The sequence below is a fragment of the Saimiri boliviensis genome, chromosome 11, assembly GCF_048565385.1.
Source record: "Saimiri boliviensis isolate mSaiBol1 chromosome 11, mSaiBol1.pri, whole genome shotgun sequence".
In the NCBI taxonomy this organism is placed as follows: Eukaryota; Metazoa; Chordata; class Mammalia; order Primates; family Cebidae; genus Saimiri; species Saimiri boliviensis.
The window spans coordinates 24,485,776-24,513,496 of record NC_133459.1 but is presented as its reverse complement, the minus strand read 5'-3'; the positions used below and the strand labels follow the sequence as shown (position 1 = coordinate 24,513,496).

The 27,721-nt window shown below is 44.2% G+C and overlaps 1 protein-coding gene and 2 pseudogenes across 5 annotated transcripts in view; 2 read left to right on the top strand and 1 right to left on the bottom strand.

The window, feature by feature from the left end:
- The window catches only part of CEP85 (centrosomal protein 85), a 53,780-nt gene that overhangs the window by 4,941 nt on the left and 21,118 nt on the right, over positions 1-27,721 (bottom strand). For 4 of the 5 annotated variants that reach the window (XM_074380309.1, XM_010345398.3, XM_003934817.4 and 1 more), the window contains 8 exons: positions 19,559-20,253; positions 17,835-17,968; positions 17,316-17,433; positions 15,792-15,977; positions 5,541-5,693; positions 5,155-5,309; positions 3,634-3,727; positions 2,674-2,724 (listed from right to left, as the gene is read on the bottom strand). In XM_074380309.1, the coding sequence (XP_074236410.1) occupies positions 2,674-2,724; positions 3,634-3,727; positions 5,155-5,309; positions 5,541-5,693; positions 15,792-15,977; positions 17,316-17,433; positions 17,835-17,968; positions 19,559-20,253 (1,586 nt within the window). Of the gene's footprint in view, positions 1-2,673; positions 2,725-3,633; positions 3,728-5,154; positions 5,310-5,540; positions 5,694-15,791; positions 15,978-17,315; positions 17,434-17,834; positions 17,969-19,558; positions 20,254-20,562; positions 26,827-27,721 lie in introns of those variants that run through there. The other variant, XM_010345399.3, reaches the window with a different exon arrangement.
- Positions 6,934-12,520, top strand: LOC104652477 (small ribosomal subunit protein bS6m pseudogene; annotated as a pseudogene).
- On the top strand, positions 24,936-25,371 carry LOC120365996 (nuclear transport factor 2 pseudogene; annotated as a pseudogene).

Below are 27,721 nucleotides of genomic sequence, written 5' to 3'. Positions count from 1 at the left end.
CTCGATCTCTTGACCTTGTGATCCACCCGCCTCGGCCTCCCAAAGTGCTGGGATTACAGGCTTGAGCCACCGCGCCCGGCTCTTCTGCTCTTTTACCTCCAGGAAACCTCCAAGGCCCATTTGAGCTTTCTTCAATCTGCAAATCAGATCCAATTAATCCTAATCCTACCTTGCCACTCATATCCATCATGGCTTATGGTGGATATCCAACATCTGCTTAATATTCTAGTTGGCTATGCATATGATCCTTCCCGCCACTTGAACATAACTTTCTTGAGGGCAGGGAATGTGTTATTCAGCTGAGTTCAATATTTACTAAGCACTTACTATGACAGGCTCTGAGGACACTGAATAGAACACCAAACAGTTCCTGTCTTTGAGGAGTTAATGGTCAAGTACTCTTGATAATACTGTGTATTAAATGCTGTTCAGAGACATGGAAAGTGGTAGGAGAACATACAGGTACCTAATCTTGTGAGTTGTGTTTAAGTGTTTGTGTGTGTAGGAGTGGTCAGGGGAAGGGAAATATTTAAGCTTTTAAACTTCACCCTCTCATTCTATTCACTGAATTTTTCCTCAGATTTTGAAATTGATTTCAATGAAGTGTCAAAAGTTTTTTTGATATTTCTCATTTTGTATTAAAAAAAAATGTAACTGCCAGGCATGGTGGCTCACGCCTGTAATCCTAGCACTTTGGGAGGCCAAGGTGGGTGGATCACCTGAGTTCAGGAGTTCAAGACCGGCCTGGCCATCATGGTGAAACCCCATCTTTAAAAAAAAAAAAAAAAAAAAAAAAAAAAAAGGCCGGGCGCAGTGGCTCAAGCCTGTAATCCCAGCACTTTGGGAGGCCGAGGCGGGTGGATCACGAGGTCGAGAGATCGAGACCATCCTGGTCAACATGGTGAAACCCCGTCTCTACTAAAAATACAAAAAATTAGCTGGGCATGGTGGCACATGCCTGTAATCCCAGCTACTCAGGAGGCTGAGGCAGGAGAATTGCTTGAACCCAGGAGGCGGAGGTTGTGGTGAGCCGAGATCGCGCCACTGCACTCCAGCCTGGGTAACAAGAGCGAAACTCCGTCTCAAAAAAAAAAAAAAAAAAAAAGTAACTGCCAAGAAGAACACCTCATGATCATGAAATATCCAAAGTGACCATGATGAATCTATCTAATTCCAACAAATCCACCTGGTATTTAAATTTGCCTATGTAGTCTTATCATAGGCAAATGTGCCATATAAAATGTTGGGCTTTTCCAAATTTTATGAAACCCCAGGGTTCTAAGAAACTGCTTTGAGATCCATTAAAAACTACTAAAAACCTGGAATTTTAAGTGGGTACATATTAAAATGCTCACCAGGTTTGACTACCTCCTTACAGGACTTGAAAGAGGTGAACTAGACATAGCCCAACACACATATGGCAAAGGCAAGATTGCAGCCTCTATTTATTCCCTCAAAATGAGTGCATTTCAGACGTCTTGGTGTGAAATCTTTTTGAGTCCAAAGAGAAGCTGAGTGAACCTGCTTACCCAGGATTTCTTGAAGAACCCAGTTAAAGACACTCCCACTCTGGCCCAAAATAGAAACCTGGAGTCATCTTTGATTCTTCCCTATTCTTCAACCCCTACATCCTGTCAGTCACTGATTCTGCTTGATGTTACCTCCTAAAGTCACTTCAATCTGTCCCCTCACATCTCCCTGCTGCTATGCTGCCTTATGCCAGGTTCCCTTATCATCTCTCATTAGAATTTCTCCAACAGTCCCCTGGACCTTTCCTCTCTCCAGGATGCCAATCTTCCACATGGCCTAAGTTGCAAACCTGACCACATCACATCCCAATTAAGGCTGGGCACAGGGGCTCACGCCTGTAATCCCAGCACTTTGGGAGGTCGAGGCAGGTGGAACAACTGAGGTCAGGAGTTTGAGACCAGCCTGCCCAACGTGGTGCAACCCTGTCTCTATCAAAAATACAAAAACTAGCCAGATGTGGTGGAAGGTGCCTGTAATCTCAGCTACTCGGGAGGCTGAGGCAGAAGAATCACTTGAACCCACGAGGCGGAGGTTGCAGTGAGCCACAATCACGCCATTGCACTCCAGCCTGGGCAACAAGAGTGAAACTCTGTCTCAAAAGAAAAATAAATTTTTTAAAATGCTGTAATAGATGCCCAACACCTACGTAAAGAATAAAAGCTAACTTAATTGATAGATAGGGCCCTCTCATTGCCTGGAATGCCCAGGTCTCTACTTACCAACTTAAAGTGAATACTTCAGCAGTATCAAACTGCTTGCAGCACTACGTTCAAACTATGCTGTTTCATGTCTCCATGTTCCCACTCATGCTGTTCCTCCTATCTGGAATCCAATACATCCTATCCAGCTCCTCTTCTTTGCCTGGCTAACTCCTCATCCTTCTAGGTTCAGCATCTCCAGAAATCTTTTACCTTCCTTCCTCCCACCAGGATACTGTGGGCACTGCTCTCATGGTAATGTGCTGAAACTCCCTACTGTATTTGTGTCCTTTCAGCAAGGCTCAAAAGCACTGACTGGGTCTCACTCTTCTTGTATCCCTAACACTGAGCAACTTGCATGGCAGAGAACAAAATAAATGTTGGCTAAATTCTAGAGATTCCATCATTAAGTTCTACCCACCACGTCCCAAGGATTCCTGCTCACCTGTACTTGTAAGCGCAACTGATCCATGTTCTGCTGCTGCTTCTCCACAATCTGAAAGGCAAAGTTATCAAGGAAGGCTGCGAGCACAAGGCTGATGGTGAGGTCAGAGGGCAAGGGGGCTATACTAGGACATGTGGTCTGACTATTAGCCCATTAACAGTGAGTACTGAACTCTACCTACAGAAATATAAATCAGACTCTCAATTGTGGTAACCAGCTTCACAGTACTGTGCTCCAATCACAAAGGTTTATACAGGAATGTAGTGTGGACCCATGACCACTACTGGTGGAAAGGGGACTCTCATTCTAATGATTGTAGGCCAGTGGAATCAACTTTATATATAGCCAGTGCAAACTCATTTTTTGGTACAAGGACATGGCTAAAAATTCAGTTTAATGAAGCTTGTCATTTCCAGGGCTATGATGCTTGTTGTTATTTACATCTCTGGTTATAATGATTATCCAAGGAGGGACCCTAAACAGGCCTGGTTTCTTGTCTTTTAAAGACTGCAGGTATTATTTCCATCATTTCTGGGTGTTCTTTTTTCACTAACCTGCAATCAGTTTCACCAGCCAGCCCCTGGATCCCTCGTCTTTGCCGGATTAAGAAACAAGGCCATCTCACTGGTTAGAACTCTGCTCAATTCGAGGGTTTGTGTATGGGCCTGAGCCATGAGTAAAGTACACCAAACTTTACTGCACCATTTTGGGTCATCTAGTCTGGATAGTCAGAGGCGTATTACCCCTCCTCTTTTGCTGTATTCTAAATGAGTAAAGTTTGCCTCTTATAAGGATGACTAAATATAAATTACTATGCAGGATGACTTCTCAGAAAAGAAAAAGCTCTTGGTAACAACTCCTAGGTAGCTCAAGGCCAAGAATTCATGTCTCCCTCCCAATACACAATCTTCTCTTTCCTCCCAGTCTATCCCCCATTACAGCCTGGACACCCTCAGTCACCTTTTGAAGTGAATCACATTGCTTCTGCCAGGACTCTATTTCCACTTCTGGACCTTCTCCATTGGTCTCCTCCACAGACTGCATATCTTGCAGGCTGAAAGACAGTGGCCTCTTTAAGAACTCTGAAGTTAGAGACAAGTGGCTTTGATTCTGGGTTCTGTTATTTATTGCACATTTTGAGGCAAGACACTTAGTCCCCTCCAAACTGTAGCTGGAGATAATACCTACGTCTGTTGTAATATAAGGAATGCCACACAAAAGCTGCTCAATACATGTTAGTTCTCTTCCTTAGGGGCCGGAATCGAAACAATGTGACACCAATTCTCTACCCGCCCAAGGCTCTTGCATGCTTTGTTTTGATATTCAAAAAATGAATATTTATCCCAGGTAATAGGTTATAAGTCATACATGTACATTGTAGGAAGTTTGGAAAATACAAAAGCTCCTGTTTTCTTGGCACACATAGTCTGGGGCAAAGCCAACTTTGTTTCCTAACCCCACTTCTGACTCCAACCAGTGATTTCCTCCAGTGGGTCCCTACAATTACTTACAGCAAAGCCCATCTACTGAGATAATCAACAAAGACACTGTGGCTAAATATGGGATGAGAAATCCAATCCATCCCATTAGAAACTGGACTTGGTCCAAGAGGCTGCTGAAATAAACCATTATTTTCAGAAACTGCTATTAATATGGAGGAGGCTCCCAAGACACCCTGAGAGCACATTATGGCATCTTATTTTGTTCTCAGAACCTGTCATGGCAATGGAGAACAATGTCTAGGGCTAAGGAGGAACAGATGCTCCTGGTAGCCTTTAGCTTACATGGCTCAAAATGCGGATAACTTGGCCGGGCGTGGTGGTTCAAGCCTGTAATCCCAGCACTTTGGGAGGCCAAGGCGGGTGGATCACAAGGTCAAGAGATCGAGACCATCCTGGTCAACATGGTGAAACCCTGTCTCCACTAAAAATACAAAAAAATTAGCTGGGCATGGTGGCATGTGCCTGTAATCCCAGCTACTCAGGAGGCTGAGACAGAAGAATTGCCTGAACCCAGGAGGCGGAGGTTGCGGTGAGCTGAGATCGCGCCATTGTACTCCAGCCTGGGTAACAAGAGCGAAACTCCGTCTCAAAAAAAAAAAGTGGATAACTCTCAGTTCTTATCACCAGAACCCACTTTTAAAAGTATACAGATACCTCATTTCCCAGTTTATAAAGTCCTTTCATGTATTCAACACATATATACTAAGAAGTATGTGTCAGGCACTGGATTAGATCCTTACAAAAGCTGTGAAGATAAGCCCCTACTGCATCCCTACTCCATGCCAAAGACATATTCCTTTCCCATAAAAGTAGCTTCCTATAAGCAGCTTTCTTATTATTCACAGTCCAAAGAAAACAAAGCTCAGAGAAGTAAAATGATTTTCCCAAATCACCCAAAGCCACACAGGTATGTGAGCAGGGTGGCTATGACCAAAAACGAACTCTCCACTCCTTCCCTCAATCCCACAGGGTTATTTACCTATGTCTAGTGGAGGAGAATTCTGCTTCTCTCTGCCTCAGGCTTTCCAGTTGAATCTCCTTCTCTCTGCAGATTGCCTGGGTCTCCTCCAGCAAACTCTCCAGCTCAGTCACTTTCTCCTGTAGCTCTGTGCTCTTCAACTCACAGTCCTTAAGCTGAGAGACAGGATTCCATGTTTAGGTCAAATAAGCCAAGGAAGACTCTCTCTGGGTGCCTCAAAAAATTTGCTGTCCTGTTGCAAATCTGACAAATGTGAATCTGGACATGACTAGTTTGAGATTCTCCTCTCAGGAAGTCACAGGATAACTGCATACAGCAGATGATGAAAAAGTTCCCCTGCCTGGACACTCCCTGATACCCCAAGCATGCCAAGACATTGCTGCTACCTGTTGGCTCTGCTTCTGATGGTCTTCCAGTGTGGGCAAGTCAGCCAGGTAGCGCTCCAAGGTCTCAATACGCTGCTGCTTCTCCCGGTTCTGCTCTGATTCCTTCTGACATTTCTTTTTCAAATTATTGATATGTTTATCACGACCTTTGACCTAGGGAAAGAAATGTCAAAAGTCTGTCTTCACCACTCACTCCTCTAGAACCCTGATGGAGTGCAGTGGTGTGATCTCAGCTACTGCAGCCTGTCTCCTAGGCTCAGGTGATCCTCCTACCTTAGTCCTTGGAGTAGCTGGGACTACTGGCACGTGCCACCACAGCAGGCTAATTTTTCTATCTTTTGTAGAGATGCGGTTTTGCCATGTTTTCAGGCTGGTCTTCAACTCCTGGCCTCAAGCCATCCACCCACCTCGGCCTCCCAGAGTGCTGGGATTACAGGCATGAACCACCACACCTGGCCACATCAACTTTTTTTTGAAGCAACCCTTGAGACAGTGAATGTTGGTCTACTGCAATGAAGACAGGAAGCTAAACAAATTTTGCCATTTAGGCTTTGGGTATAAAACTAAAGAACGAACTTTCTAATTAAGGACAGAGAAAGGCTTCTAGGGCAGTTTTTAAAAACTGGCAGCATTTCTGTTGTATAATACAGAATCTGTCTGATCTCTGTACCTGGTTCCTGGGAAGTAACCTCTAAGCCAGGCGTCCCCAAACTTTTTACACAGGGGCCCAGTTCACTGTCCCTCAGACCATTGGAGGGCTGCCACATACTGTGCTCCTCTCACTGACCACCAATGAAAGAGGTGCCCCTTCTTGAAGTGCGGCGGGGGACCGGATAAATGGCCTCAGGGGGCCGCAGTTTGGGGATGCCTGCTCTAAGCCCTTGGAATTTCCTGAATTGGACAGGAGTGGGCCAGAACCCATCATGAATAATTTTTTTTTTTTTTTTTTGAGACAGAGTTTCGCTCTTCTTACCCAGGCTGGAGTGCAATGGCACGATCTCGGCTCACTGCAACCTCCGCCTCCTGGGTTCAGGCAATTCTCCTGCCTCAGCCTCCCGAGTAGCTGGGATTACAGGCACGCGCCACCATGCCCAGCTAATTTTTTGTATTTTTAGTAGAGACGGGGTTTCACCATGTTGACCAGGATGGTCTCGATCTCTTGACCTCGTGATCCACCCGCCTCGGCCTCCCAAAGTGCTGGGATTACAGGCTTGAGCCACCACGCCCGGCGCATGAATAAATTTATGCCAATACTATGACTCAGAATGGATGTAGATCACCAGAAAAACCAACTGCTTTGAGCCTAACTAATCTACTATGAGGAAGGGACAGGGATGAATGATGGAGTTCAATTATGCCTATATAAATGAAACTCCAACTAAAAACTCTGGACATGGAAGCTCACTGGAGCTTCCTGGTGAGTGAATACATAAATGTGCTGTGTTTACATGCCCTTCTTCCACAAGAAAAGGGCATGGAAGCTCTGCTCTCAGGATGCTCCTGGATCTCACCCTATGGCTCTTTACATTTGGCTGGTCCTGAATTGTATTCTTGTATCCTGCCCCCACTTTGTTTTAAATGAGCACATAAGATACAGAGGGGCTTATGAGTGGCTGACAAAGTTCTATTTGACTCCATTTCACTCTTGTTGCCTAGGCTGGAGTGCAATGGCACAATCGTGGCTCGCTGCAACCTCTACCTCCCAGGTTCAAGTGATTCTCTTGCCTCAACTTCCCTAGTAGCTGGGATTAGGGATTACAGGCACCTGCCATCACGCCCAGCTAAATTTTTTTTTTTTTTTTTTGAGATGGAGTTTCGCTCGTTACCCAGGCTGGAGTGCAATGGCGTGATCTCAGCCCATCTCAACCTCCGCCTCCTGAGTAGCTGAGATTACAGGCACACGCCACCATGCCCAGCTAATTTTTTTGGATTTTTAGTAGAGATGGGGTTTCACCATGTTGACCAGGATGGTCTCGATCTCTTGACCTCGTGATCCACCCCCCTCGGCCTCCCAAAGTGCTGGGATTACAGGCTTGAGCCACCGCACCCGGCCTTAAATTTTTTATTTTTAGTAGAGACGGGATTTTACCATGTTGGCCAGGCTGGTATCAAACTCCTGATCTCAGGTAATCCACCCACCTCGGCATCTTAAAGTGTTGGGATTACAGGCGTGAGCCACTACATCTGGCTCTGAATTGTATCCCTTATAATAAAACTGTAATCATAACTATAGCACTTTCCTGAGTTCTGTGAGTAGTGCTGGGAATTATTAAACCTGAACGGGTCATAGAAGCCTACAGATCTGCAGGCAGTTGGTCAGAAATATGGATGGCATGAAAACTCCAGAATTTGCAGTTGGCATCTGAAGAAGTTTTGTTGAGAACTGTGCCCTTAAATCTGTGGGGTGTGACACTAACTCCAGTTGGTCTGCATCCGTATTGGACTGCAGAAGTATATAACTTTCCAATAGACATATAACCAGTGTGGTCTGTTCTGGTGAGAAAGATAACATATTATTCCCTAAATACCGTACATGATATAAAGCCATGCAATCAACTGGAAAGACTAATGAAACTTGAGAAGAAGAGCTATGTGTGTTTGCTAATTATTGTATCCTAAACACATGGTACAATGCCTGGCACAGAGCAGGTATTCAATAAAGATTTGAATAGAGGCTTTTTCTTCATCATTATGGTGCTTTGTTTTATTTTGTTTGCTTATGAACAAGGAAGCTGAGGGAAGCAAGAGATGACAGAAAAAGTGATACAGATCTACTAAATGTCAAAGAGGAGGCACAGGCTTCATTTAATCCAAAGAGATAACAGAACTAAGAAAGATCCCTGAAAATCAGCGAAAAGCTTTATCCTAGGTCCAATCTGTACTCTTAAATCTCTGAACCAGTGATTTCCACACTTCAATATCTATCAGAATCACCTGATTTATGGAAAAAGATAAACTGACCATAAATGTTTATCTCTTCTCCCTTCCAAAAACATCTTTAAAATGACAGAAAGAAAAACTTAACTGAGAAACAACAGGGGAGGAAACAAAAGTTTAGGAAAGATTTTTTTTTTTTTTTTGAGACAGGGTCTCACTCTGTCACCCATGCTGGAGTGCAGTGACACAGCCCACTGCCACCTTGATCTCCTGGGCTCAAGTGGTCCTCCCACCTCAGCCTCCTGAGTAGCTGAGACTACAGGAGTATGCCACCACGCCCAGCTAATTTTAAAAAAAGAATTTTTTTTTGAGACAGTTTGTTCTTGTTGCCCAGGCTGGTGTGCAGTGGCATGATCTCGGCTCACTGCAACCTCTGCCCCAGACTCAAGTGATTCTCCTGCCTCAGCCTCCTGAGCAGGTGAGATTACAGGTGCCTGCCACCACGCTCAGCTAATTTTTTGTATTATTAGTAGAGATGGGGTATTGCTACGTTGACCAGGCTGGTCTTGAACTCCTGACCTTAGGTGATCCACCCAGCTTGGCCTCCCAAAGTGCTGGGATTACAGGCATGGGCCACCACGCCTGGCTTAAAATTTTTTTTTATGGAGATGGAGTCTTGCCATGTTGCACAGGTTATTCTTTAACTAGGCTCAAGCAATCCTCCTGCCTTGGCCTCCCAAAGTGCCAAGATTAACAGGAGTGAGCCACCATGCCCAGCCTATAAAAGACTTTAATGTGGCTGGGCGTGGTAGCTCACACCTGTAATCTCGTAATCTCGGCACTTTGGGAGGCCGAGGCGGGTGGATTGCAAGGTCAGGAGTTTGAGACTACCAGCCTGCCAATATAGTGAAAACTCACCTAAAACTAAAAACACAAAAATTAGCTGGGCATAGTGGCATGTGCCTGTGGTCCCAGCTACTTGGGAGGCTGAGGCAGGAGAATCGCTTGAACTCAGAAGGTGGAGGTTGCAGTGAGCCAGATTGCACCACTGCACTCCAGCCTGGGTGACAGAGCAAGACTCATCTCAAAAAAAAGAAAAAGAAAAAGAAAAAAAAGAAAGGCTTTAATGTTTCCAAAAGATAAAAGTGAACAGGGGAGATAAATAGCTTGGGGCAGAAAAGTTGCAATCTGCAGTGTTTACAGACAACATGGAAGAAAATCTGCTCCTCTCAACTCCCAAGAGCCTCTGAACTTAAGTACCAGCTCACTATGGAGGCAAGTATCAACCACAGATCTAAAAAAATAGGGAATTCGAGCCGGGCGCGGTGGCTCAAGCCTGTAATCCCAGCACTTTGGGAGGCCGAGGCGGGTGGATCACGAGGTTGAGAGATCGACACCATCCTGGTCAACATGGTGAAACCCTGTCTCTACTAAGAAATACAAAAAAATTAGCTGGGCATGGTGGCACGTGCCTGTAATTCCAGCTACTCAGGAGGCTGAGGCAGGAGAATTGCCTGAACCCAGGAGGCGGAGGTTGCGGTGAGCCGAGATCGCGCCATTGCACTCCAGCCTGGGTAACAAGAGCGAAACTCTGTCTCAAAAAAAAAAAAAAATAGGGAATTCCCCAGAAATCAATATACAAGTTAGCTAGATATCAGCCTGGGCTTCCCTAGCTTCCCTATCAGGAGACTGTTCGCTGGAGAAATCAATGAGAGATTCCAGAGGAAAGAATATGTCATAGCAGAGAGGGTGAAGTATTGGGTTGACAACAAATATAAGTAAAAATCTATGTACATAGATTTTTAGCTGGGCGTGGTGGCTCACACCTGTAATCCCAGCACTTTGGGTGGCTGAGGTGGGTGGATTACTTGAGGCCAGAAGTTCAAGACCAGCTTGGCCAACATGTCAAAACTCCATCACTACAAAAGATACAAAAATTAGGCCGGGTACAGTGGCTCAACCCTCTAATCCAAGCACTATGAGAGGCTGAGGTGGCGGATCACCTGAGGTCAGGAGTTCAAGACCAGCCTGGCCAACACGGTGAAATCCCATCTCTACTAAAAATACAAAAATTAGCCAGGTGTTGTGGGTGGTGGGCTCCTGTAATCCCAGCTACTCAGGAGGCTGAGGCAAGAGAATTGCTTGAACCCGGGAGGCGGAGGCTGCAGTGCCACTGTACTCCAGCCATTCGAGTCTCCAGCAAGACTCTGTCTCAACAACAACAACAACAAACAAACAAACAAAAAAACACTATGTATAGAACTGTGGGGACTTTAAGCCCAATCGCCTTCTCAGCACCGAGAATCCAAAGGCTAAAGGCATTCCTGCCTCCAGCCTCTCCATCAGGCAGCAGGTTGAAGATTCTTCTCTAGAGAGTGAGAGAAGACATCCAGATATTGACATTTGAGGATTCCCAAGTGAAAGGGATAGTCTAAGTCTGATGCTATAGTGAAGTCCAACAAGTAACCACCATGAACCCACAGCTTTCATCCTGCTTTTAAACGCGCCCCCCACCCCTTTTTTTTTTTTTTTTTTGAGAGAGTCTTGCTCTTGCTCCCAAGGCTTGAATACAGTGGCGCGATCTCAGCTCACTGCAAGCTCCACCTCCTAGGACCAAGCAATTCTCCTACCTCAGCCTCCTGAGTAGCTGAGATTACAGGTGCCTGCCACCATGCCCAGCTGATTTTTTAATATTTTCAGTAGAGACACGGTTTCACCATGTTGGCCAGGCTGGTCTCAAACTCCTGACTTCAGGTGTTCTGCCCGCTTTGGCCTCCCAAAGTGCTGGGATTACAGGTATGAGTCACCAAACCTGGCCTGCTTCCTTCTTAAATATGAATGCCCATCCATTCAATGATCACCAAGCCTCTAACATGAAAGTCACCAAAACAGAAAAAAAGGACCTTAAGAGAACAAGAAATACTATAAACAGATGTAAACATCCAAAATAACTACAATCAATATTGTCAGAGGTACTGTATCCATGAAACAAAACCAGATGTCTAAAATTCATCAAAGAAAAAAACTGCAGGAAAAGCATACTATTCAGAAATACAGCTTTCCCTTGGCATACACAGGGCACTGGTTCTAGGACCACCTTTGTATATCCTAATCTACTCAAACTTGAGTCCCAAAGCTGGTCCAGTAGAAACTGCATATATATCAGCCCTCCATATACTTTGGTTTTGCATCTCTTGAATACTTGATTTTTGATCTGAATTTGGTTGAAAAAAAAATACACACGAGTGGAACTGTGCAGTTTAAATGTGTTGTTCCAAGGTCAATTATACATTATCGGGGAAAGAAAAGAGCTCAGGATAGATACTATTGTGGGGTTGTGCTGGGGCACAGAACTAATTATTTATTTATTTTTGAGACAAGGTCTTGCTGTCACCAAGGCTGGAGTGTAACTGTGAGATCATGGCTTACTGCAGCTTTGACCTTTTGGGCTCCAGTGATTCTCGAATCTACTTCAGTCTCCTGAATAGGAGGGTTTTCCCTTTACAAAAAGTAACATCATTTTTTTTTTTTTTTTTTGAGACAGAATCTCACTCACTCTGTCACCCAGACTGGAATGCAGTGGTGCAATCTCGGCTCACTGCAAATTAAAAAAAAAAATCTGTAGCTTTCAACACCTGGAAGCCATCCAACCCAGCCACTTCCAGATCCCTGCCATCCTGCCCCTTCACTTCCCAGGAACTGGGCCAGTTCCAAGTCACCCAGCGAGCCTCTGGGAATCCTGGCTACAAGCTGGCTTTAATCTTGACAGCCATGCTGCAGCCAGAGATGACTGCTGCTTTGAAATGTATGATAGAAACCCTGATGAACAGAGGAGCAATAGTGAGGGACTTGGAAAACCTGGGCAAACAAGCATTTTCTTATAAGATGCCCACCCACAGTCAACGGTACAGCAGAGGTGGGTATTTCTTGGTGAATTTTTATACACCAACCACAACTGTTGAAAGCATGATGGAGCACCTGTCTAGAGATGTAGATATGATTAGAAGGAATATTGTAAAACACCCCAGGAACTAAAAGAATGGGAAGAGATAGTCATAGTCTCACTTGAAGAAAAACTGTATTCCACAAAGAAGAAGCAGTGAGGGCCAGGCAGTGGCTCATGTCTGTAACTCCAGCACTTTGGGAGGCCAAGGTCACCTGAGGCCAGGAGTTCAAGACTAGCCTGGCCAACAAGGTGAAACCCCATCTCTACTAAAAGTACAAACTTTAGCCCAGTGTGGTGGCATGCACCTATAATCCCAGCTAAGTTACAAGAATCACTTGAGCCAGGGAGGTGGAAGTTGAAGAGAGATTCACTATATTTTAGCCTTATATTTAATTCCCTCACATTTGAGCAGCACGGATGACAAGTAATAGTTTACAAGCTTGGCTTTTACTTAAGAGTGTGTTGCAGGTGCTGTTGGATTTTTCTAAGATACTTTCAGCTCATGCTTCCGGCCTTTGCTGTGAGAGGTGGGGAACTGCTCACTGACAAGCTTCTCTGCAATCTGTGGTACCAGTGGATTATTCTTGTTTTTGTTTTCATTAGTGTCATTTCTTTGTCAGTAAAGACTTTTCCCCTTACAACAATAACACCCTTTATTTATTTATTTATTTTGAGAAAAGAATCTTAGGCCGGGTGCAGTGGCTCAAGCCTGTAATCCCAGCACTTTGGGAGGCCAAGGCAGGTGGATCAGAGGTCAAGAGATCGAGACCATCCTGGTCAACATGGTGAAACCTCGTCTCTACTAAAAATACAAAAAAATTTAGCTGGGCATGGTGGCACGTGCCGGTAATCCCAGCTAGTCAGGAGGCTGAGGCAGGAGAATTGCCTGAACCCAGGAGGCGGAGGTTGCGGTGAGCCGAGATCGCGCCATTGCACTCCAGCCTGGGTAACAAGAGCGAAACTCCATCTCAAAAAAAAAAAAAAAAAAAAAAAAAAAAGAATCTTACTCTGTTGCCCAGATTGGAGTGCAGTGGTGCGATTTCAGCTCACTGCAACATCTACTTCCTGCGTTCAAGTGACTCTCCTGCCCCAGCCTCCCAAGTAGCTGGGATTACAGGTGCCCACCACCATACCCAGCTAATTTTTGTATTTTTTTTTTTTTTTTTTTAAGTAGAGACAGGGTTTCACCATGTTGGCCAGGCTGGTCTCGAACTCCTGAACTCCAGTGATTCACCTGCCTTGGCCTCCCAATATGCTGGGATTACAGGAATGAGCCACTGTGTCCAGCCAGTAACAACATTTTGAAAAACAAAACTTATAATACACCTGGGATTATAAACTAGTCATTCAGACTGTATAACCATTCAAAAATAAAAATTGAAAACCAGTGTATTATATGGGCAACTTTTGCTTTCAGTAATAAACTTGATTTTAGAGGGAAAAAAAATGTTGCCTTTTTTTTTTTTTTAAAGAGAAGAGGTCTCGGCCAGGTGCGGTGGTTCATGCCTGTAATCCCAGCACTTTGGGAGGCCAAGGTGGGTGGATCACCAGGTCAAGAGATCGAAACCATCCTGGTCAACATGGTGAAACCGCGTCTCTACAAAAAAGAGGAGGTCTCACTATGTTGCCCAAGCTTGTCTTAAACTCCTGAGCCCAAGCAACCCTCTTGCCACCATCTCCCAAAGTGCTGGGGTTATATGTATGAGCCAATAAAAAATTTTTTTTTAATTTTTTCATTTGTTTTTACAACTACTAATTTTATTATAAATCTGTTGATATTTAATTACTCAACTTAGATACATAAATTATTTTAATTTTCTTTTAACTCACTGACTTTTTTTTTGAGACGAAGTTTCACTCTTATTGCTCACTGTAACCTCTGCCTCCCGGGTTCAAGCAATTCTCCTACCTCAGCCTCCCGAATAGCTGGGATTGCAGGCATGTGCCACCACACCCAGCTAATTTTGTATTTTTACTAGAGATGGGGTTTCTCCATGTTGGTCAGGCTGGTCTTGAACTCCCGACCTCAGGTGATCCACTCGCCTCAGACTCCCAAAATGCTGGGATTACAGGCATGAGCCACCACACTCAGCCTAACTCAACTTGAAATTTTCTTTTTTAACAAATCCTCTTAAGTTCTTCCTGTACCAACAACATCAGCATCACCTAAGAGCTTGTTAGAAATGCTGGATCCAGCTGGGTGCAGTGGGTCACATCTGTAATCCCAGAATTTAGGAGGCCAAGGTGAGTGGATCACCTGAGGTCACGAGTTCAAGACCAGCCTGGCCAACATGGTGAAACCTCATCTCTACTAAAATTACAAAAATTAGCCAGGTGTGGTGGCAAGTGCCTGTAATCCCAACTACTTGGGAGACTGGTCACCAGAGCGAGACTCTGTCACACACACACACACACACACACACAATAAAAAGAAAGAAAGAAAGAAATGCAGGATCTCAGGACCCCTCCTAGAACTACTGAATCTGATCTACATTTTTTTTTTTGAGACTCAGTCTCGCAATGTTACCTGGGGTGGAGTGCAATGGTGCAATCTCGGCTCACTGCAACCTCCACCTCCTGGGATCACGCAATTTTCCTGCCTCAGCCTTCTGAGTAGCTGGGATTATAGGCACACACCATCATACCTGGCTAATTCTTTGTATTTTTAGTAGAGATGGGTTTCACTATGTTAGCCAGACTGGTCTCAAATGCCTGACCTCGTGATTCACCTGCCTCGGCCTCCCAGAGTGCTGGGGTTACAGGTGTGAGCCACCATGCCCGGCCTGAAAAACATTTTTAACAAGATCCCCAAGTGATTTTGAAATACTCAAGTTTGAGAAGTACTGCTCTAGTTGTTTTGATACAAGTGGTCCAGAGCTAAACATTACTAAACTGGTCCTCCAAAAATACATGCTTTAGAGCAAGCCGTGAATTGGGAGGTACCAATAAAACTGAAGAATTTTAAACTTAAGGCAATTTACTAGCAAAAATAAACATCCAAACTAGCTGTGCACATGAAATTTTTCTCTACTTTTTAGGTAGGATGAGAAACCAGATTAAATGATATAAATGTACCACAGGTATTTAAATATCTTGCAACAGTACCATCTGGTATGAGTGCTCAGGTTGGTTTTCTACCCAGACCAGGTGGTGGCACATTGCATAGCACAACCTGGGACAGTGAGGGATCATACAACTTTCCTGGACTGTTGCGGTTTTGTGGAAATGAAGCAAAAAGGAGGGAGGGAGAATTGCACTTCTAGCAAAAAGGAGATCCTCACTGATTCTGTATGAGAAGCCAGTGGAGGATCTTATCCAATTGTCTCTTCTTAGTTCCAGGAATGGGGCCCAGAAACAGCTTAGGCTTTAGAGTAGACAGCTGACTGCCACCTCCTTTGTGAATTAGAGCTATCAGCCACTCAGCTCACCCTTTCTTCCTGTTTCTTCACTTCCTCAGAATGCTTCTGCAATGCTACTTTGAGTGACTCTCTGATGAGCTGGACTTCAACTTCAGAAGCAGAAAGTTTCTTTTCAAGCTCAATCTTGTCTTTGCTCAAGGCTTCTGTCTTCTGTGCAAACTGAGCACGTAAGAAAGTGTTTTCTCGCTGCAATTCCTGCCGGAAAAATTCTCAATATTTAACTGTTCTTTACCCTTATAGTCTCATGTACTTTACTTATTCCCAGCATACTTGATGGTCAAATATCATTTTTCTCCAAGAATTTCTTCAAGAAGTGCTTCTCAACTGAGTCTTAAGGTTAACGGCATCAGCATTACCTGATGCTGAAATTTGTTAGCAATGCAATTCTTAAGCCTAAGTCCTAGGCCCACCAAATCAGAAATTGTAGGGATGGGTCCCAATAATCTGTGTTTCAATAAGCCCTCCAGGTATTCTGATGCACACTCACATTTGAGAACCTCTGCCTTAAAGCAATACCTAAGCCACTGTATACTGGAAAGAACCCAGGACAAGACCTGAGCTCAAAGCCTGGCTTCTCTCCACTCATTCTCTATATAATCTTAGGCAAGGTCTTCCTCTTTCTCGGGCTTCAATTCTTTCATCAGTAAATTCAAAGAATTAACTAGATTTCATCTAAGGCACTTCCAACTCAACATTCTGATTCCGAGATGGGATAATGCCTTAATTAGGTAGCAAAGCCAGTGCTGTAACCTATCAAACACCCAACATTCAAATGCCCAAATTACAGAAGCTTCGTCAACAAAGTAGGTTTCTTTTCAAGCTTTCAACCCTCATAACCATTGATCTCAGTGAGAATTATGATTTTTTTCAGCTGCTCCTTGATATGGAGGATAAAAATGAGAATGGCAGGCTGGGCGCAGTGGCTCACGCCTGTAATCCCAGCACTTTGGGAGGCTGAGGAGGGTAGATCACCAGAGGTCAGGAGTTCGAGACCAGCCTGGCCAATATGGTAAAACCCCGCCTCTACCAAAAATAGAAAAATTAGCCGGGTGTGGTGGCAGGCACCTATAATCCTAGCTACTCGGGAGGCTGAGGCAGGAAAATCGCTTGAACCTGGGAAGCGGAGGTGAGCTGAGATCGTGCCACTGTACCCCACCTTGGGCAACAGAGCAGGAGGAAAAAAAAAAAAAAGAGAGCGAGAGAATGGCTCTAAATCCCTCATTGCCTTTGCCTCTCTCTTCTTTTGGCCAGGGCTAGCAGATACTTCTCATAACATCGTTCAACTCTAGGACCTTACTATCTACCTTTTTTCCCAAGTATGTCTTGACACCTAGGCCATCTAGACTTTCACTTGGTTCTTAGCCTTTTCTCCACCCACAAGGGCATGATAAAGGGTGCTTTATAATTAGTATGTTTACTCTTTCAGGGCAGGGACTGATCTCTTTTGTATCTCCTGGATACCTAAGGGTGCCAGGCACAGGGAAGACACTGAGTTATGACAAACAGAATGCCATCCTGATTGCCAATACTTACCTGTAGCCTTAGCAAGCAGACATCACCAAAGGGGGCAGGGCGGCCCAAGAGGGCACTGTGGACTTGCAATTCACTCTCTCGTACTTTCTGCTCCAGCTGAGAGATGTGTTTCCTCTGCCTGCACAAGAGAGAAGAATCGGGTCAGGGTCCTAATGCTAGCCCCTCACAATATGAGCCCCTACTAAGTACAATCCCTATTATGTAAGCAAGATCTTAGATTCTGGATATCAGTACTTTCTGAAGGAAGGTGAAAGGTAACTGAAGGGAAATGAGGAAAATATCAGCTGCAATGAACTGGCTACCCCGTTTAGGTACTCCCTGGAGTCCCCGAAGAAATAGGACCTAACTGGCCTATCACATTCGATGTACGACTAGGCTGCTTATCAACCTACCTCTACCATGAGGCAAGACATGGCCTACACAGAAGAGGAATGCTTTGCCCTTGGGAAGACTCCATTAGGTGTCTTCAATGGGGCCTGGGAGAGTAGTCTGGCCCTGTGGTACCCCTTGCTCTCTTACTTGTCAATGAGAAGCTCTTTTTCCTTCAGAAGGTGTTCATTACTGTTCAAGATGCTGATCCATTGTGCTGGCTCTAAGATGGGCAGTGAAGGAGCAAAAGCAGTAGGATGGTGGCAGATGGCTCCGTTCTGAAGCTGAAAGGCAAGTACCACTTTCAGTAGGCCCAGAGGGGCTTGATCTTGACCCATACACGCCTGAAAACACCTGAGCAGTAACCAGCTGGGTCTGTAGTCAAGGCCCAGCTTGGCTCAGCCTGATAAGACCCAATGTTTATGAAATAATTTTAGCTCTGAGGCATGACTGGAAAGAACCTGCCAGGAAGGTTTCTGCCAACTGAACACTCCCTGTTCAAAAAGGCTCTAGTTTCTAAGAAAAGGTCAGTTATCTTTTATTATCTAGCAACAGAGGCAAACCAGGAGCTAGGATGTCTTCACCAATCAAGGAAGGAGAATATATCTATTTCCTTCCTTCCCACTCTTCAGCAGCACAAGGATTTTTTTTTTTTTTTTTTTTTTTTTGAGACGGAGTCTCACTCTGTCACCGAGGTTGGAGTGCAGCGGCATGATCTCAGCTCACTGCAACCTCCGCCTCCTAGGTTCAAGCAATTCCCTGCCTCAGCCTCCCCAGTAGCAGGGATTACAGGCAACCGCCACCACGCCCAGCTAATTTTTGTATTTTTAGTAGAGGCGGGGTTTTACCATCTTGGCCAGGCTGGTCTTGAACTCCTGACCAGCATGGTGAAACCCCATCCCTACTAAAAATACAAAAATGAGCTGGGCATGGTGGCATGCCCCCATAGTCCCAGCTACTCAGGAGGCTGAGGCAGGAAAATTGCTTGATTCCGGGAGGTGGAGATTGCAGTGAGCTGAGATTATGCCACTATACTCCAGTCTGGGCAACAAAGGGAGACTCAGTCTCAAACACACACACACACACACACACATACACACACACACACACACACACACACACACACACACACAAACACAGGGGTTCAAAGATGGCTTTTATTTGTTTATTTTTACTTATTTATTAACTTTTTTTTCTTGAGATGAAGCCACACTGTCACCCAGGCTGGAGTGTAATGGTTGCAGTCTTGGCTCACTGCAACCTCTGCCTCCCGGGTTCAAGCCATTCTCCCGCCTCAGCCTCCCAAGTAGCTGGGACTACAGGCATATGCCACCACACCCGGCTAATTTTTTTATTTTTAGTAGAGATGGTGTTTCACTATGTTGGCCAATCTGGTCTCAAACTCCTGACCTCGTGATCTGCCCACCTTGGCCACCCAAAGTGCTGGGATTACAGGCATAACCCACTGCACCCAACCTCAAAGATGGTTTTTAAACCCTAGCTTTACCAATTACCAGCTCTGTGATCCTGGACAAATTATGTAGTCTAAAGAATCTGATAAGTTTCTACATTTACCTCCTTGGTATACTATGAAGATTAAATAAAATTCTGTACATGAAAGTACTTAGCCTAGTGACTGGCCTTTTAGGTTTTCCCTTGTAACCTTTTGCTATTTTGGAGACCCAATCTGGTGCTTAAATTGACCACCAAACAGATTCAATGACCAACAGGTCATAAGCCTACATTTCGGGTCTACAAATATCTTCCTTCTTTTTACAGCTATCTTCTTTAAAGCCAAAACTCATAGGACAAAAGCTATAAAATTCTAAGAACTGTAGAGAACCTACAAAATCCAAGGAAAGAAGGACCTCTACCTGCATTTGCTCCATCTGTAAACGGATCAATTCCAGCTGCTGCCGACAAGTGCTGAGTTCACAAGATTGCTCTCGGGGATGCCAAGTGTCAGGACTCGGCTGCCACACCTGAGAGAGCAGAGGCTTGGAGAGCCCGGGAGCAGGCTGGAGTCCCAAAGGGAGGACCCCACTGCTATTAGGATGTGGTCCATTCCGCTCAAACACTGCCCCGCTGCCCGGTGCCTTCTTGGCCTCAGGTAATACTTTGTACAACTCCTTACTTGCGTTGGTTCTTGGGTTGTGGAAGTGGACTCGGTGGTGAGGATCTGAATAGAGTGTCTCCATCATTGCCGACTGATTGAGGGTAGATTCCATACTAGGAATATCAAACTTCCTCACCTCTTCTTGTCTTTCATGGCCCACTGCTGGAAACCAGGACTGCTCAATTCCATTTTCTCCAGTAGTACCAGAGAGATACATGAGATCTCTAGATAGGCCTGGAGAACGTTTCATTGCACCAAGGTCTCCATTTCTTGTCATTCCCACACTTTCAACCAACCCTGACAAAGGGAGTTTGGAGGAAGAGGGTCCAACAGGTGTAGGATTTGGCTTGGCAGGAGAGGTCCCTAAAGTGGAAGGCATCACATGGGCTGTTGGAATGGTTACGTGGCTTTTGATGGGCTGGAAAGAAGGGCTGCCACTTGAGCTGCAAAAATCTGCGGAGAGAATAGTCTTCCATAAGTCAAAATTGAAGCAGCAAGCTTTCTTGAGTTTGAATGCTATGCTAGAAGCTCTCTATCCTGAGACCAAGCAGACAGAGCACTGTCATCAAAAGTATAAGGCAGAAAGACACAGCAACCAAACTGGTAGATGTACATTCCAGGATCTCAAATGCCATTCACAAAGTAAACCAACAAAAGGCAATAATGGCTTCACTTTCAACTTAGTCCTTTGTACTAGAATTTTTAAAAATCGTGTCAGTCAACAGACAAAGCTGAAAACTGAACTTAAAAAAAATTACTTACTTAAGGAAAATGAGTTAGGTCCTACTCATCTGGAAGCTGGACAACTCTGTTATAGTCCAATCTAATAAAAATATCCTTTCCAAGAGTTGCCAGAATCTTCTTCGACCTCCAAAAGCTCCCCCAGGAAGGTGAGCAACGAGTCTAACTATCTGAAGAATAAAGCAAACTAGAGTCTTGCTCAGTATGCAGGACAGAAAGTATGGCATCTGAGGCAGGATTCTGCTCTCTCTCCCATACCCTACACCTGACTGCCTGGATATGTGAAGTTATTCTTAGTAACTCTCAGGTTTCACTTTAGCACAGTGAGCACTCTCAATTGGGTACACACTGAAATCTTCTATTTTATATTTTGCCTTTTCGCTTGCCTCCTTGTGTGTATCCAACCAGGGTTTTTTAACTTTTCCTTCAGACTAAATTAATGTTTCCTTTGGCTCTTGCCTGGCCTTGGGAGACAACTGTTTGATTAGCTCTATTGCAGAAGGTTCACATTTTTACCTATTTCCAACTTTCAAGTACCTCTCTGAGGGGGACTACTGCAAGCAAACAATAAGGAAGGAATGTGAGGTAACATACTGCTTTCAGCAGGCAGAACTGAATAAGGAGACAAGGAACACCAATTTCTTCTCTTTTCAACTATGTTCAGTACTTCTTCCCAAATCAAGCATATCTTCCACGGACAAGAGTGACTACCAACTTGTTTCTCTTTCTTTTTTCCCCACCAACACAGAGCACACTCAGATAACAACAATAGGTACCATAATGGTTCCCAGAATTATGTGAGTATAGATCAGTTACTCTTCTCATTAAACAACTTTTTTTTTTTTTTTTTTGAGATGGGGGTCTCACTCTGTCACCCAGGCTGGAGCACAATGGCATGACCACAGTTCACTGCAGCCTCAACCTCCCCAGGCTCAGGTGATCTTCCCACCTCAGTTTTTGTATTTTTAGTAGAGATGGAGCCTCACCATGTTGCCCAGACTGGTCTCGAACTCCTGGACTCAAGCAATCCACCCAAAGTGGTAGGATTACAGGTGTTAGCCACCATGCCTGGCCTTAAGCAACTCTTTAAAAATATGGGCCAGCCACCTCACACCTGTCAGAATGCCTATTATCAAAAAGATGAAAGATAACAAGTTTGGAGAGAATGTAGAGAAAAGGGAACTGAGTATGCTGTTGGTGGGAATGCAAATACAGCCACTGTGGAAAACAAAGGAGTATGTAGGTCCCTCAAAGGATCAAAATGTAGGTACCATATGATCCAGCAATCCACTTTTGGGTATATATCCAAAGAATGTGAAATTAGTATGTCAAAGAAATATCTATAATCCCATGTTTACTGAGTAATTATTCACAATAGCCAAGTTACAGAATCAACTGACAGATAAGGAAAATGCAGTCTATACACAATGGAATACCAGCCTTATAAAAGATGTAAATTATGTCATTTGCAACAACATGGGTTAACCTGGAGGGCAGTAAGAGTAATAAGCTAGGCACAAAATGACCAAAACTGCATGTTCTTACTTCTACGTGGAAGCTAAAAAAAAAACACTCAAAATACACACACACACACACACACACACACACACACCCCTCAACACATAGAAACGGAGAGAATAATTGTGGTTACCAGAAGCTGGGGAGCAGGGGGAATGGAGAGATGTTGATCAAAGGGTAAAACATTTCAGTTAGACAGGAGGAATAAATACTTTAAAAACAGATGTGCAAGCCTTATAATATATGCATATTTTTTAATTTCCTATACTCAAGGTGATCTTGGGGATATATAAAAGATCAAACTAAAAACACACACAGACACATAACACAACAAAACAAATACCTGAATAAGTTCTGATAACATGCATTAGTCTCTCAGGACCAAGAAATAAATCTCAGTTAAAGGACACAGTTTCTAACGTCTTACAACTTAAATATAGGACTAGTAAACAAAGTTAAGGCATACTGGTAGTGATGAAGACTTCCAAGACTAGTAAGCAATACATTTTTTTTCTTTTTTGAGACAGAGTTTCACTCTTCTTGCCCAGGCTGGGGTGCAATGGCGCAATCTCAGCTCACCACAACTTCCACCTTCTGGGTTCAAGCGATTCTCCTGCCTCAGCTTCCCGAGTAGCTGAGATTACAGGCATGTGCCACCATGCCCAGCTAATTTTGTATTTTTAGTAGAGACAGGGTTTCTCCATGTTGGTTAGGCTGGTCTTGAACTCCCGACCTCAAGTGATCTACCCGCCTCAGGCTCCCAAAGTGCTAGGATTACAAGCGTGAGCCACCGAGCCCGGTACATTTTTTTTTTCTTTGAGATGGAGTCTCACTTACTCTGTCATCCAGGCTGGAATGCAGTGGTGTGACCTTGGCTTACTGCAACCTCTGCCTCCCAGGTTCAAGTGACTCTTCTGCCTCAGCCTCCTGAGTAGCTGGAATTACAGGAGCATCCCACCGTGCCCAGCTAATTTTTGTATTTTTCACCAATGGGGTTTCACCATGTTGGCCAGGCTGTCTTGGACTCCTAACCTCAAGTGATCCACCGGCCTTAGCCTCCCAAAGTGCTGGGATTACAGCCATGAGCCACTGCGCTTGACCATATGCAATACATTTTCCTCCATAACAGCACCATAGTATCAGTTCTTCCATTTGTCGCTGCTCCCATAGTGCAATTACAAAACAGAAGGCTGTTAGGTTGTAGCACATGAGGGGTTGCTACCATGAACTTAGCAACACCTCTTTCCATTCTCCCTCTACAGCACCACTCTCCCTCTAGATTCACCAAATTCAGTTTTGAGTCCACAACCCCTGCTATGGTTTGAATATGTCTGTCCCCCAAACGTTCATGTGTTGGAAACTTAATTGCCAATGTAAAAGTATTAAGAGGTGGGGGCCTCTTAAGAGGTGAATGGGTCAAAAGAGTAGAAGCCTCATACAGATTAGCAAGTAAGTTAGTTCTCCAAGGAGTGGGCTGTTATAAAAGCAAATTTGGGTTGGGTGAAGTGGCTTACACCTGCAATCCCAGTACTTTGGGAGGCTGAGGCAGGTGGATCATTTGAGGTCAGGAGTTCAAGACTAGCCTGGCTGGTTAACATAGTGAAACCCTGCCTCTACTAAAAACACAAAAATTAGCTGGGTATAATGGTGGGTGCCTGTAATCCCAGCTATTCAGGAGGCTGAGGCAGAAGAATCACTTGAACTTGGGAGGCAGAAGTTGCAGTGAGCCGAGATCGCACTACGGTACTCCAGCCCCTGGGTGACAGAATAAGACTCTGTCTCAAAAGAAAATAAATAAATTTTTTTTAAAAAGCAAGTTTGGCTCACTCTTGTGGTCTCTGCTTTTCTACCATAAATTATGATTCAGTACAAAAGCCTTTGCCAGATGCTGCCACTATGACTTTGGACTTCCCAGTCTCCAGAACTGTGGGCAAAACAAACATCTTTTCTGTATGTGTTACACTGTATCAGGTATTCTCTTATAAGTAACAGAAAATAGACTAAGATAACCCCCAAATAATGCCAAAACCAAAGCCAAGAAGAAAAGTACCAATTGACCCAGAAGAATATGGCTTTTCTAATTTTTTATAGATGATAAATGGACCATGCATATTAGGAAATTAAGGTGAAGTCTTTGTCCACATTTTTAACTTATCTATTGGGTTTATCTATTTATGTCAAGAAAACTGCCTGATTCAGACTAACTGTGCTATAAAGTGTCAAGTGACACCAGTGGTCCCTAACCTTTTTGGTACCAGGGACTGGTTTTGTGGAACACAATTTTTCCACAGACAATGGTCAGGGGGATGATTTCGGAATGAAACTGTCCCACCTCAGATCAGGCATTAGATTCTCTTAAGGACTGAGCAACCTAAATCTCTCACATGCACAGTTCACAATAGGGTTCCTGCTCCTATGAGAATCTAATGCCACCACTGATCTGACGGAAGGCACAAGCTCAGGCGGTAATGCTTGCTTGCTTGCCTGCTGCTTACCTCCAGCTTTGTGGCCTGGTTCCTAATACACCATGGACTGGTACTGGTCCACAGGCCAGAAGTTGGGGACGCCTGAGTTACACTGTAAGTCTGGTTTGTGTTTTAGAACATTTTGAAACAAAATAGCAATGCTCATTTTCAAAGGCATTTAAAATTTAGTGTATGGGAGCCAGGCAGGTGTTGCACCTCTGCAGGCCCAGCTATTCAGTAGTCTAATTCAGGAGGATCACTTGAGCCCATGAGTTCATAACTATGATGGTACCTGTGAACAGTCACTGCACTCCAGTATAGGCAACACAGTGAGGCCTATCTCTTTAAAAAATAGAGTGTAGAGGGCAGAAGGGACAGTCAGTCACAGATCACGCTGGGTTGCCGCCGCTGCCGCCACTGTGCCAGCCCCTTGGGTCTCTGTGAGGTCGGGTGACACTCTAGAATGGGAGACAAGCCAATTTGGGAGCAGACTGGATCCAGCTTCATTGAACATTATTACCAGTTATTGGATGATGATAGAATCCAACTAGGCGCAATTCACAATGACGTGTCATGCCTTACGTGGGAAGGACAACAGTTCTAGGGGAAAACTGCCATTGTGGAGAAGCCGTCTAGCATTCCACTCCAGAAAATCCAGCACAGCATCACAGTGCAGGATCATCCCCCGACATCAGATAGCTACATCATCAGCATGGCTGTGAGCCAGCTTAAGGTGGATGAAGACCCCATTATAGGGTTCCACCAGATGTTTCTATTAAAGAACATCAACGATGCTTGGGTTTGTACCAATGACATGTTCAGGCTCACCCTGCGCAACTTCAGCTGACCTCCTCTCAGCAAGGCATTCATGCTGTTTCCTCCTCCCTCCTCTTCCCAGTACTATTCCCACTCCTCCAGATGCTCCAAATATGCACAAATGAGCAGGGTCGAGGCAGGAGTGGGTGCAGTGTGCTGCCACCGCCGAGGTATTGTGCATGATGTTTGGACGCTAGACTAGTTGCATCTGATGGGAGAAGTTTGTGTTGTACCAGCGCATGCCTTGGTAAGACTTAAGTAATGCAAAATGTTATCCTTTTTTTTTTTTTCTTAATCTACTGACAAGTTGCTCTAGTAACCCAAAGATGTGAAGGAGAAAGCAGCTGCCTCACAGCCCAGACATTGATTTGTTCAGATGTTTCAATGCCTCATGATACAACAAAACCACAAAAATTTTCTTAACCAAAAAAAAAAAAAGGGGAGGGGGGAGGATATGTGATTTTTATTTACAGAAGGCTACACTTCCCAAAAACATTGGGGTTTTGCCATTTTAAGAATATAGTTTTAAATCTCTCCTCTACTTAACCACATTTTCTGCCCCCTCCCCGCCCTAAAAAACAACTAATTTTTAGCCACGGTAAGGCAAAGGTAGATTCAGCTATTACTAAATCTCAGTCACTTCAAGTCTACACCTGAAGAGATTTCAGTAGTCTAAATTACACCAGTGACTATTTCAGTCTTTTGCAAAGAGCTGAAAGCATTCTGAACTCTTCAATACCTACCTCTATTCTGTCCCTCGAGAATCTTCCAAGTAAAACACCTTAGTGAAGGATGGAATCAAAAGCATGGGTATTCAGTTTAAAGAAGCAATAATGAACTATATTGTATACCAGTTATAGGGATTCTTGTCAACTAGACTCTAAGACAGATTCGTGAACAAAATGTATGAGTTAAGATTAGAGGCCAGGTGCAGGGGTCCATGCCTGTAATCCCAGCACTTCGGGAGGCCAAGGTGGGCAGATCACTGAAGGTCAGGAGTTCCAGACCAGCCTGGCCAACACAGTGAAACCCCGTCTTTAATAAAAATACGAAAATTAGCTGGGTGTGGTAACGAATTGTTTCAACCCAGGAGGTGGAGGTTGCAGTGAGCCAAGATTGCACCATTGCACTCTAGCCTGGGTGACAGAGTGAGACTCTGTCTCAAAGCAAACAAACAAACAAAAAAACTTATGTGTTCATTTATCCTGGGTATATATCTAAGAGTAGAACTATTGGGTCATGAATAACTCTATGTTTAACCTTTTGAGGAAGTGCCAAACTGTTTTCCAAAGCAGCTGCAACATTTTACATTCCTACTAGCAATGCATAGACCATTTCTCTACATTCTCACCAAAAAGGCTGCTACAATTTAAAAATAATGCATAGAAAGGAAATACATATGTATTTTCCTAAAGGAATTAAAAATAGAGTCACACACACAACCTGTGTAACAAGGTGATTGAACCAATACTTACTATCTTTTTTTTTTTTTTTTTTTTTTTTGAGACGGGGTCTCACTATGTTGCCCAGGCTAGTCTCAAACTCCTGGGCTAAGTGATCCTCCTGCCTCAGCCTCCCAAGAAGCTGGGATTTACTATCTTTTGGGTATATCTGTCCTAGTGGCTGTGGAGTAGATGTTTTAAAATTACAATATATGACGATCAAAATGACTAGTTTTGTGACTTTAAGCAACTCATTCAAACACTTTTAAATTCAGCCTTCTCATCTGTAAAATGGAAATAAGAAGACATTTCATAGGGTTCTTAAGGGCTTTAGTGAAATAATACAGAAAATATTTATAGTATCTATCACAAAGCATATAATCAACAGTAATTATTATAATTAGGTCCTCTGCCTTCTAGAACTAACCAATCTAAGTGGAAAAACAAAATACCCTTATAAAGTACTGCCTGGCAGTTCTTACTTAAGTGCAAAACAAGAGGCAGAGATAATAAAGGTACAAGAATGCAAAGAGAATGATATGACTAATGAGTGTAAGGGATGGGAAAAGCCTGTGGGACATTTGCTGGATCTTGAACAGTAAGATCAGCATAGCTAGGAAAGGCAAGAGGAGGGAGGCATCACACACATGGGCCCAGATTAAAGAAGGGGAAAAAAAGCCCTGGTATCAGAAACCAAAAACCAACTGGGTATGGTGGCTCTTGCCTGTAATTCCAGCACTCTGGGAGGCTGAGGCAGTAAGATCGTTTTAGGCCAGGAGTTTGAGACCAGCCTGGGCAATATAGCAAGACCTCAATTCTACAAAAAAATGAAGAAAAAAAAAATCAGCTGGGTGTGATGGCTCATGCTGGTAGTCCCTACTACTCAGGAACCTAGGAGTTTAAGGCTGCAGTGAGCACGACGGCACAACTACACTCCAT